General features: G+C 46.1%; 1 protein-coding gene across 2 annotated transcripts in view; it reads right to left on the bottom strand.

Moving 5' to 3' along the window:
* Positions 1-8,261, bottom strand: part of SH3RF2 (SH3 domain containing ring finger 2) — a 143,819-nt gene extending 135,558 nt beyond the window's left edge. For both annotated transcript variants that reach the window (XM_060093574.1, XM_060093575.1), the window contains exons 1-2: positions 8,165-8,261; positions 6,576-7,055 (exon numbers count right to left, since the gene is read on the bottom strand). In XM_060093574.1, the coding sequence (XP_059949557.1) occupies positions 6,576-6,953 (378 nt within the window). In that variant the 5' untranslated portion in view covers positions 6,954-7,055; positions 8,165-8,261. The remainder of the gene's footprint in view (positions 1-6,575; positions 7,056-8,164) is intronic.
* Positions 8,262-12,001: the final 3,740 nt, after the last annotated feature.

Below are 12,001 nucleotides of genomic sequence, written 5' to 3'. Positions count from 1 at the left end.
TGTACCTATAGCTGACTACTGACAGAAGCTAAATAAATACTGCAGAAGGTGGTGATAGTGAGTTTCAAACAGTTTTCCAAAAATATCTTCTAATGGCAAGAGCTTGCCTAAAACTCTTCTTGGAATGAGTCAACAGTCTCTAACCACAATAAAGGTTCTCTCTGGGGGCTTAACTACCTCTGCATTAGTATGAGACAGCATTTCCCCAAATTTGTTCCATGACAATTAACACTACTCAAGGTACTAATGAAAGGAGGGAGAGGGGAGTACCACTGTTACAGAAATTTGGGGAACGTTTCTTATTATTATCTACCACTTAGAGATTCACAGCTCATTAGCGTGCTAAAAGTGCTGAAAAGTCTTGCGGCAAAGAAAAAATGTTTGGCTCTGTTTCAGTCCAGGTTTGTTTGACCCTGGAGCTTTATGGAACATCCATTAATAGCTTACAGAATACAGTTTGTGAAAGACTGTCATATAAGCATGAATTTAAAAATAAGATAGAAAGGGAGAAGATAATGAGATTGAAGAGAGCTGTATGTGGGCTGGGCCCAGCTAAGCCCAAAGCTATGTAATGGTGCCTGGAATGAGATGGATGAGGATGCTCTTTCTGAGTCAAGGGCTGAACAGCACTTTCCCTCATTTCAAAATCTCTTTATAGTATGAAGGGACATGTGGGAAGGCAACCTTTCCTAAGAGGCAACAAAATGACACAAAATATGCATTGACTGATCCCTTAGGTGACATGCCCCAGTGCACGTGCTGGATAATTGAGGTTGAGTGAGGAGAACCTCCTATCCCAGCCATCTGCCTGGGCCATCCACTGGGGGTCGAGCTGCTGTGTTTGTCTACTGGCCAGATACCTCTAACTGATGAGAAAACTGAAGCAGGTAATAGAATGGTTTGCTAAAACAGAGAGAAGCCCACCTGCAGGAATTACCCTGATCATTTAAATGATGGTAAAATCCTTCTCCGAAATAGGACATCAGAGTGGGACCGGTAAAAATCAGGCAGAGACTCAAAGGAATGTATAAGAGCTCCCTTTCATTTTTAAAAATATTATTTTAAACATCATCATACAGTGAAATTGACTTTTTCTTCTCTTGGTATATATTCCTATGAATGTTAACACATACACAGATTTATTTAACTGCCACCACAAACAGGATACAGGACAGCCTCTTCATCCCATAAAATTCCCTCATGCTCTCCCTTTATAATCCACTCCCAACCCAGAACCCCTGGTAACCACTGAAAACCACTATTTTTCATCACTATAGTTTTGTCTTTTCGTGAAGCCCCTGTCCTTTTGCTATCCCCTTTGCTTAATTTTTTAACAGAAGTCTCTGCATGTTTATGCGTGGCTGCAAATGCAGTGCCCCAAACTTTCTCCTCTATTGTTAATTTTGTTATTTAACATTTATTGCATCTATTATGTACCATACTATACTAAGCTTTTCACATACATTATCTCATTTTAACCTCACAATAGCCTTCTGATATATGTACGCCATGATTATACCCATTACACAAATATGGAAACTGCGGGTCAGGGAGGTTAAGTGACTTGCCTGAGGCCTCATAGCTCACAAGTAATTGAATCCCAGCACAAACCCAGCTCCATCTGACCACAATCCTTAAACACTAATCAGTAAAAGGGAGGGAACTGTAACTAGGAAGGAGGTCCATGGAGAGAGGGTTGGGAGCAAAGCCAGTTTGGGGCCATGTGGTTTTTTAAAAGGTTTGCATATGTGGGTGGAGCTGGGGAACCACCTGGGTGTCCTGACTTCTCAACCTCAGCTCCTACCTTTATGTCTTCCTCCACTTGCCGCATCCAGGCCTTGCTGACCCAGTGGCATCTGCCTGCTGTTTTCAGGGGCTTGGGATGGTTTTAGTCCCATTGTAAATTTAGCAGAAACCACCGTCCGTGTCACAGCTCTGCCGAAAGACACAGCAGCTGAAACCCAGGAAAAGGGGCTGGGCGCCTTCTGGTTTCTACCCAGCCTCAATTCCCTCATGTGCCTTCTGACCTCATTTTGCCATCTCAGCTGCTTGCAACACCAGCGGAAAAAGTTTCTAGGACACGGCCACCTGGTCTGTGTGCTGTAGGTGGCAGGTGTGTTCTTGCTAAGACAGGGCAAGAGAGACAGGAATGTGTGTGGTTGGCATGTTGTCTAACAAAGGAGGGAGAGAGTCCGGCCCTGCAAGGCCCAGGGTGGCAACGTTTGTATTGGGGATAGAGAGATGCAGGGGAAAGGAAAGATAGACCTTAATGAGGAACTGGTGATGCTGCGGAGGTGGACCAGGTTGTTGCCCTTTGTATGGTGTCCTGCTGAGCCTGCCATTTGGGGAAGTGACGCTGGGTAGCACGTTTTCTCCTAGAATCAACTCCTAGCTCCTAAAGGGTCTTGGAAGTGAGCAGCCAAGGCAGCGCATGCTGGGAGAAATCACACACCTGAATCATGGCCCCGGATCCTTTGCAGACACACAAAGCAACCCAAAAATCAGGGTACCCAGGACCATCTCTGGAGGACACTCGATTAACAAGGGGGTGAGAGATGTTGTGTAATTTAGACTGGAAAGTCTTGAGTCACTTTAATAATAATAACAGCTCATATTTATTGAGCTTGTAATAGGAACCAGTTGTGGTGCTACGAGCTAACTGACATTAACAGTCTCATTTATTTCTCCCCAATGACACTCTGAGGTAGATACTACTGTTATCTCTAGTTTATAAAAGGGGAATTAGAGGCACCGAGGTTTAAGTGATTCATCCAAATTACACAACTATCAAGGGGCAGAATCAGGATTTGAATTCTGGTATTTTTCAAACCTGACTTTGCCAATTTTATCTCCACTGCTTTCTTGCCTTTTTTCTTTTGTTTTTAAAAATAAATTTATTTATTTATTTTTGGCTGCATTGGGTCTTCGTTGCTGCCCACAGGCTTTCTTTAGTCGTGGCGAGCGGGGACTACTCTTCGTTGTGGTGCGTGGGCTTCTCACTGTGGTGGCTTGTCTTGTTGCGGAGCAGGGGCTCTAGGCACACGGGCTTCAGTAGTTGTGGCACGTGGGCTCAGTAGTTGTGGCTCGCGGGCTCTAGAGCGCAGGCTCAGTAGTTGTGGCGCATGGGCTTATTTGCTCCACGGCACGTGGGATCTTCCCGGACCAGGGCTCAAACCCATGTCCCCTGCATTGGCAGGCAGATTCTTAACCACTGTGCCACCAGGGAAGCCGCTCTTGCCTATTCTAACTCAGAAATATTATTAAAGGATAACAGAGGGAGGAGGAAGAGAGATCAGCTATACAGAAGCCCATAATCTTCTCGAAGGCTTGCAAAGTTCCTCTGGCTCACCTTCAGTATGGGAAGGAATAAGAGCCGGTGGGATGTGCACTGCCACGGGCCCTCCAGGAGTTTGTTGATCTCCCCTGTTGGTTTGAAACAATTACGTGCTGTAGAAACCTACAGCCGTTTCTCAAGTTTTCTTTTTACACAATCGGCTTAGGAGGGTTTTAGTCAGGTAGGCACAATGGATTATTTTTTTGTCTCTTGGCTGGCACCGTGAAGTGTGACTATTGGTTCCACCCTAGTATACTGGCTGGCACAGAAAGTACCAGGCCTCTTTGAGCCAACACAAACATCTTGATCAGCTTGTGTTTTCGATGAGTTTAGGAGAGCAGAACAGACTTTGGGCTTAAAAAGCTGCTGGACAGGAAGTTAAATGAACTCTTTGAGAGTTAAATGAACCTTAACATCGAGTCCTTTGGAAGAGGTGTTTTAGAAAATGGTACCCTGTGACAACAGGTTATTTATGCCATATTAGGGTAGTACTTGATACTTAGTATTATCCTGGCCTGGACTCATCATAGACTCAAGTTCAATAATAACACCTATTACACTCTCCTGCAAGGGCTATCACTCCTGCTGTATTTTGTAGAATGCCTCATGCACGGCAGGGCACACTAAACAGTCAATAATAATGCTTACTATGATAACAACCTTCCTAATGCCTTTCATCTAAGGATCTCAAAGTGCTTTGCAAACACTCATTAGTTAAGCTTCACAGTGGCTCTCTGTTTTTATAATACGTTTTCCCATTTTACAGAATTTTAAATTGAGACCCAGCAAGCTTAAGTGGCTTGCCCAAAGACATAAAGCCGGTTTAAATTAATGATAATGATGATGCTTTGCATTTACACAGCATAGGTTTTCTAAGGTGCTGTGAGTATGTTGTAAATATAATTTTTACACTCTCCTGGAGGAAGAGGGGTAGCAAGTGTTACTAAGTGTTGACTGGATTGGGTAAACTGAGGCTGAGAGGGCAAGTAGGTTGGTGAGGGTTTGACTGAGGATGCAAGGCCATCCCTCCGCCTCTCAGAACAGTGTGGCCTCCCAGATAATCCGCAATTCTCTGAACCCAGGGACACGCGATCGCTTTCACACTTACAGGAAAGGTAGCTGTATTGGGGGGAGTAGAACAGGTTGTAGAATTACAGCCGTATTTACATCCAGGAATAATTTGTTCATATCCCCATTGAGAGAGGCAAAAGGGATGACACGAGGCACTTGGAGAAAGGTGGGCTCAGGAAATGAAGGAAACAGGGGCAGTTGCAGGCTGGTTGCCAGCTCTGTTCTCTTGTAGAGAGTCTTCACTAAACCAGGTCCTGCAGGAGCCCTCAACGGCTTGGTTCTCCATTTCAGCCTCATGGCAGGACTCCAGTGCAGCTCAGAGGATGGGCACAACCCCATCACCGGCACCTTGGTCTGAAGAGACAGGTCCTTGTGAAAGAGTTCCAGGGACACTCAGCATCTTACTGGCTGTCTCTCCCGTTGGACCAGCTCTAGTTCCTACAACTCCCTATGCCGAGAGGGGCCTGGGAATCCTCTGTGGTTCAAAAAGTAGGTAGCTGTGGATCCATCTGTTGCTACCTTTTCTTAGCAACATAGCCACATCGAAAAAAGATGAAAGCATGAGCAAAAACATGCGAAGGTGGTAGGGGACTTGCCTTCTCCCAGTCCCCCGACACTCTCTGAGTGATCGATGATACTCTGCCCTGCGGGGAGGCAAGTCAGACTTTGCAGCGCAAGGGAGGGGAGAGGTTGCTGGGTCTTAGGAATTCAAAGGGAGATTTGCTGACCCAAGATAGAACCTAATGCTCTATAAACACAGCCTGCCTCAGAAAGTTTGCTCCGCAACCCTGACCCCGCCTTTTCCAGGCCTGTGGATTCTGACTGATGACTACACCTAGGGCTAATAAGGAGCCTTCAGCAAGGACGCCAAGCCCTCTTCGGGAATGTGTTCACGCACACAGGCCCAATGGCACTAAAAAGTCTGCAGTGAAGAAATCACACCAATGCCCGGCTTCTTCCCGCTCTCATTTTGGAATGTTTCCATGCACCCCCTACTGCATGGGTGGCTTAAAGGTGCAGGGAACCCAAGGAGGGGTGAGCTGTTGGAAGGAATACTTTAGAAACTTGCCCTGAATGCACACCACAAGGCTATTCTCCTTCAGTGGGAAGGAATCCGGGGAAGACCCTCCCACCCTCTGCTGCTTTTCACAGCAGGGAGTCGTGAGACTGCTGCCAGTATTAAAGCTTGCTTCAGGTGGGACTTCACAGAATACGGCTGAGACTTTCTAAGTATGCCAGCCACCCAAGCCACAGCTTGCCACGTCCACGTGGACACACTGACTGCAAGGGTGACAGCAAATAATCCTCCTGGAGCCACAAGGACCACGCCCTTCTCTTGAAATGTCCCCCTACCCAGCTTCCCATATCCAGGTCAGATAAAGTCCTGAGGATGTGCCCACAAGGCTGGAGAGAGCGATTCCCATTACAAACACCAAAAGCAGGACTGGGTGATCTCCCGGGGCTCTCCTGGGGCTCTTCATTTTTTTTTTTTTTTTTATTGCAGCCTCTGATGTGCACTTTGTGTATGTTTTATTCATTTTGTAAAGTAAGACACACCTGCGGGGCTCCTATACACATCTATCGTACTTCACAGCCAGCCTTTCCTGTCAATCACTCCACCCACGTATACGCTCCCTTCCCACGTGAAATTTGGGCAGTTAAGTGTCTTGATAACTTTGAACTATTATGAATGAGCATTGTCATCATGGCACTTTATGACTGGGAATGGAAAGATGGATCGGGGTAAAATGCAAACAAAACCTGACATTTGGAAACTTCTTTGAGATCTCGAAAGCAACAAGCAGTTAGATTTGTTTTTCTTTTTTCCCATCCTCTGTGCATTTCCCGTGCCCTGGTTTGGACTCAGAACAGCAGAAATGTAAGACCAAAAGTATAATCAAGAAAGTTTTCCTTGTCCTACACCTTCTGGACGAGGAGCAGGGAGAACCTGGGAAGCTTTAACAATTCTAAGAATTTGTGGGTGGATCAGATAGGCTCAGGATTCCACCAAGTCTCAGTACAAGGATCACTGCCCACAGAAACTTATCCCCAGGGAACCCTCCACAGGGGCTCTTTGAAATGTAACTAAAAGAACAGAAGCCCCAACTGCTGGTGCAGGCAAACCCAACCTCCAAGTGGACACAGTAGGAACAAATGAGATCTTTCTTACCCCATCCATGTGGATTCTGATGTTAGGCACCAGCTGGAAAGGGCTGTACTGCAGACCTCGGGGGTGAGTCTTGCTCTTCCTGCTGTCCTGTGAGGTCAGCACGCCAGGCCTGCAGAGGGAGCCCCCTCCCCCCGAGCCCTGGCCCGAGCGCACGCCATCCAGAAGGCGCACGAGCAGCAGGTTGGCCGGCAGCGCCTCGATGCTGCAAAACACCAGGGTCCTGCATTCGGGGCACCTCAGCTCCTTGTGGGTCTTGAAAATCCTCTGGAGACATGGTTTGCAGAAGGTGTGCTGGCAAGGGAGGACTTTGGCGGTGACATCGAGCTTTTCGAGGCACACGGGGCACTCCAGAAGATCAAGTAATGTCACATCATCCATTTTAGTTTAAAACTCCAGTCCTGACCTGGAGGGGCTGAGTCTACATGGTCAGGTCAGCTGAGCCAAAGGGGCAGAGACTGCCTCTTGAGAGTGTCCGGATGCCTGCCGGTTTGAAGGAGAAAGGAAGAGAAGAAAAGACTGTGAGTGCTCGGAGAGGTATATCCCACCTGCATCCAGCCAGCGTCTCATAAGGCAGTTCACAAGGACTTTGCTCCCGCACCCAAGTTTCAGATGACTCATTCTGATTCAGTGCTCGCAGGTATAAGCCTCGACTCCTGCCTGCTGGCGGATGTGAGGGAGGTGTCAGCACGGCCACTGACTACTTACTCATTGCCTCTCCGTGTGCAAGGCAAGAGGGGGAAACAGAACTGGCCTGTTGAGGGGACAAAGCCACCCCTCTCTCTCAGCCAGGGCTCCAAGGGTGAAAGCCCTCAGGCAGTCCATCTGGGTCTCAAATGAAAGGCCCCTCAGGATGCAATTTCTCTGAAGCTATTTACTCTTCCCCCCCCCCTTCTTTAAGTTTATCTGCTGTGCACCACACTATAACAAACTGTTTACATAGATAAATGTATCTGAATCTCATGTAGTTGTAGAATTCTTTCCTTCCCAATACATCTTCCCCCATTATTTTGTTCTAGCAATGTACAAGAAACATTTCTACTAGAAACTAATTTTCAAAAATTCTTTTGTCAACTCCAGGCCATGTGGCTTGGAAGTTTCTTTTTCTTTCTTTCCTCTCTCTCTTTTTTCTCACCTTGATTATCTTAGCCTCAGAGACAATATCCCTCCCATATGATAAAGTTGCACAGCCTGTTTTGTTACTTTGACAATGGTTCTCAGTTTCAACGGAAGCAGATAGGAATCCTGGATTGTGGTCACAGCCTGCAAGAACCAAGATGGAGCAGCATATACAGGTGTGTGCGCCTATGTGTGTGTGTATTCTGAAAATCATCCTTGTCCCAGAAACAGTTTCCTTTCGGATGTCTGAAAAGAAGTCTCCCCTTTAGGAGAGTCTCCAAGGAAGAGATCCCCGGTCCTCACAGCGCCAGGGCTTGGGCGAACGCATTCGCGGGAGGTTAGGCAGGACAGCCGGCGGCCCCACCGGTGAATAAAGCAGACAGGACACACCAGGCTGAGAGCCGGCGCCGGCCTTCCTGAGACGACAACTCTCCAAAGATGTCAGCACGGGGAGGTGTGCGGGGGCCACTAACCTTGGGCTTGTAATCCCGGCTGAGTTCAGCTCAGCACGGTTCTCGGCTGCCGCTCCGCCAGGCTCCTTCGACCGGCTTCCGTTTCCCCGGGAGCTGCTGCTGCCGCTGCTTTGCAAAAACTTTTACAACTCGAGCCTTACTCACTTCAGGGATCGCCTTACTCAGCCCTGTTAACGCTTTCAGCGCCGGGCGCCGGCAGTGCTTTCCTCTGAGCTTACTCTCTGCTACGGAGCCTTCCTTTGTGCAATTGAGTCGATTTCTGGGAAAAGATTACAGGGGGTAAAATATTTGGCTAGCTCATAAGGCCAACTGTTTACAAAGTTTATATTTTCACCTTTCTCATTTTCGCTCCTTTCCCAGACGCTGAAACACACTTAGTTATACATATGCCCCGGTGATTGTGTTTATTTTAAACTTTTATGAGGATTTCCTGAAAACGTCAAGTGTATTAACGGTAGCTATGATACCAAAGATAAACCGGCCACCTAAAAAATACTGTTCCTTAAAAATCACAGTCAATCCTTGAATTGTGAGATTTGAGAGGGACTTGAGTGATCTTTTTGCTCAATCTTTTGAAATTAAAAAAAACAGTACTGTGGTGGTCCAGACACATCCTTGAAAAGTCAAAGCACAGGAGGGCTTAAAGAAAAAGGAAAAGCAATGTCCCATGTCCCCCCTACCCTACCCACTGGAGCCTTATATAGCTCCAAATAATGCTTATACTTCTATTTCTTGATTTATCAATAGTATATTTCTTTTAACACTACAAAGTTACCCAATAAAGTAATAATCATCTTATTATTATCACATAACACCAGAGTAGTGTAGCCCTTATCTGTGCCAAGCACTGTTTTAAATACTTTACCTGCACTAACTCATTTAATCCTTTTAGCAACCCAATGATACACTATGCTCTTCTTACCCTCATTTTACAAAGAAGGAAATGGAGACTCGAGGTTAAATAACTCATTCTAGGAGTCACAGCTAGCAAGAGACAGGTGGTCTGGGCTCTCAACCACCATGTCATATGGTGATACAACTTTAAGGGGAGGAGAGATGTTTGAGGGGAGCTAAACCTCATCTAGGATGGCAGGAAGTCAAAAGATAATGACCCAAAGTGACCAGTCCAATTCTGTGGCAGATGAGGCAGCTTATGCCCAGAGAGACTGAGAGATTCCTTGCGGTTATCCAGTGAGTTGGGGGCAGAACTGGGACTAGATACTGGATGCTCTGCTCTTACTGTATCTTCTCTCTCAAACACAGGGATGACAATTCCTTATCATGAAGAAAGTACTTAGATATAACTCCATGGGAAAATCGTAAGAGGGAACCAAGAGGTCTGAGAACAGATCACAGTGGTTTACATGCTTTTCAAAGTTCTTCTGTGTCAGTTCTGAAAAAACAAACATGCATGAGGCTCAAAACAGGGGGGAGCTTTAGGATGGAGCAGATGAAGTCATATGTTCTCCAAGCACAGAGGCCTAATTTGGATACATGTCAATTCCAGAGATCACTTTCAATTCTTTTTTTTTTCTTTCTTTCATCTCTCTTTTATGTAGGGTGTTTTGAGCTTCAGCATCACATCCCACTCTGTTGCCTGTTTCCTTCAACTAATTTCCACTTTAGATTCTGTGCTTATCAGGAAGGCCCTGTAGTTCCAGACCCTTTGGTGTCCCTGCTTGGTAAAGCTGAGCTGTCTCCTCTGTGAGCTGTCCCTCAGTCGCCTCACCCCATAGAAAGGGCCACTCTAGTGGGAACTTCACCTGCAGGGGTGGGCAACATTCTCCCTCTTCCCCTCTCTTGTATTTTTTTTGGATCTTAGTTCCCCACCAGGAAGCGCAGAGTCTTAACCACTGGACGACCAGGGAAGTCCCCCTGCTCCTGTTCTTAGACATATTCTCTCTCCCTTACATACCCACATCTGCACCTACACGTGCAGGCACACACATGTTTGCACAAGAACAAACATACTCATCATCTCAGTAATGTAACATTTATGCCTCAGAGCAGTGCTAAGACTTTAAACAGACTATCTCATTGAATCCTGCCAACCACCCTATAAGGTAGGTGCTACAACTTTCCTGGAGTCACAAAGGTTGTGATCTGAACCCAGGTTGGTCTAATCCCGGGACCTATGTTCCTTACCATTATTGCTTGCCATGTTATAAAGTCACGTATATGCCATAAGTATACCTGTCTATGTTTACCTAAGTTTATGTAAAGATACACATGCAACATTATGTATGCATCCTTTAACTACAAAAGAGCCCAAGCTCCTTTCACTCTCGCTCTCTGTAACCTACCCAGTCTCATGGCCCCTCCCTGCCCCTGTGTGGCCAGTGATCTCAAAAAGCTTCAAATCCTCCCATCCCCGAGAAAACACAAAAAACCAGCTCCATCCCAGGAAGGCAGAATAGATCCAGTGCTACCATATTTGACAGTTGAACGTTCATCAGAATAGAATGGTGATGGTAGAATTTTAGACACTAGCAGAGGGCACAGAAAGTTTACACTGAATAGGAGTGGTGTTATAGCACCTTTTGAGTCACATCCTATAGGTGGTCCCTACCACCACCCACATATGAGGTTAGTCTTCGTGGAAACTTGAGAAATTTTCTTTTGAAGCTTCTGAAGAAGGGGGAGAGTTTTCAGTGGGGATTTCATCGTGGCTTACCCAAATGCAAACCTGGCGTCAAATCAGACCAAGAAGTAGTCCTCAAAAACACAGAAAAAGTGAACTACGCAGGCCTTCCCAGACTCCAGGCTCAGGCCACCAGCCCACTGCTCCCACCTCATCAACACTCCTCTTTGTTTTTGTACAGTTACATAGCGATTACAGACGGTGCTCTTTTTAAATACCTGTGTGATATTTATGAGCTTCTGCTGCTTGTATTTACAAGCGTATCTTGATTTATGTAAAACAAAACAAAACAAAAACCCAAATCTGATCATAATTGTTCCCCTGTTCAAGATCCTTCGGTAGATGCCCATTGACCTTAGGATAAAATCCAAATCCTTTTTCTGACCTATCAGGCCGGACGTGATCTGGCTCCTGCTCAGCCACCAACTTACCCCCGCCTGTCCCCCTCACTCACACACTCCAGTGCCCCTGGCCTTTTCTTTTTACTCAGGACAGCTTAAGTTTTTCTGCCAAGGGGTATCTGTTCACGTTCTTCCTTCTGCCTGCAACACGCTTTCTAGTTATTCTCCCCTACTTTACTTTCTTCACCTCCTCCTCTGCAAGTTTTAGCTTAAATGCCACTTCCTCAGGGAAGCCTTCCTTGATTCTCATGACTAGAAAGTTTATCATCCTACGCTTCATGATAGTTTTCACAATTGTAATTCACTAATTGTTACAATAATTTACTAAATGCCTGATTCCCCCAAATAGACTGCAAGTTCCAAGAGAGCAAAGCACTTATGATAGACAAACTACCGGATCCCTCGTACTTGACATAGTCACCGGCATGTGGTTGATGCTTAATAAATGTTTGTTGAATGGGTTTATGAATGAATGGTGTTCTTAAAAAACTGTGTCTGGGCAGATGTACATCATACTGCTGATAATGGTTTTATATTGGGGACCTCTTGGATGCCACTTGGAATGTTCTCAGCCTCACCTCTAATGCTAAGAAGTTTCACCAGATTCAGGTGAATGCTAGCTGGCGCTGTCGGGACCCTGCCATGCACCTCTTGCTTCCTGCCGTCAGCTTCTCTGACGTTGCAATAGGGACACCCGTGGGAACTTGCTCTCCAGTCACAAGTGCATGATCCAAAACTGTGGACCACCTTTCACTAACGGGGAATCTATGGATAAATGCTTCCTCCATTCATCCT

This window comes from Mesoplodon densirostris, chromosome 3 (genome assembly GCF_025265405.1).
Source record: "Mesoplodon densirostris isolate mMesDen1 chromosome 3, mMesDen1 primary haplotype, whole genome shotgun sequence".
Lineage (NCBI taxonomy): Eukaryota > Metazoa > Chordata > Mammalia > Artiodactyla > Ziphiidae > Mesoplodon > Mesoplodon densirostris.
This window is presented reverse-complemented; position numbering and strand designations above follow the sequence as displayed.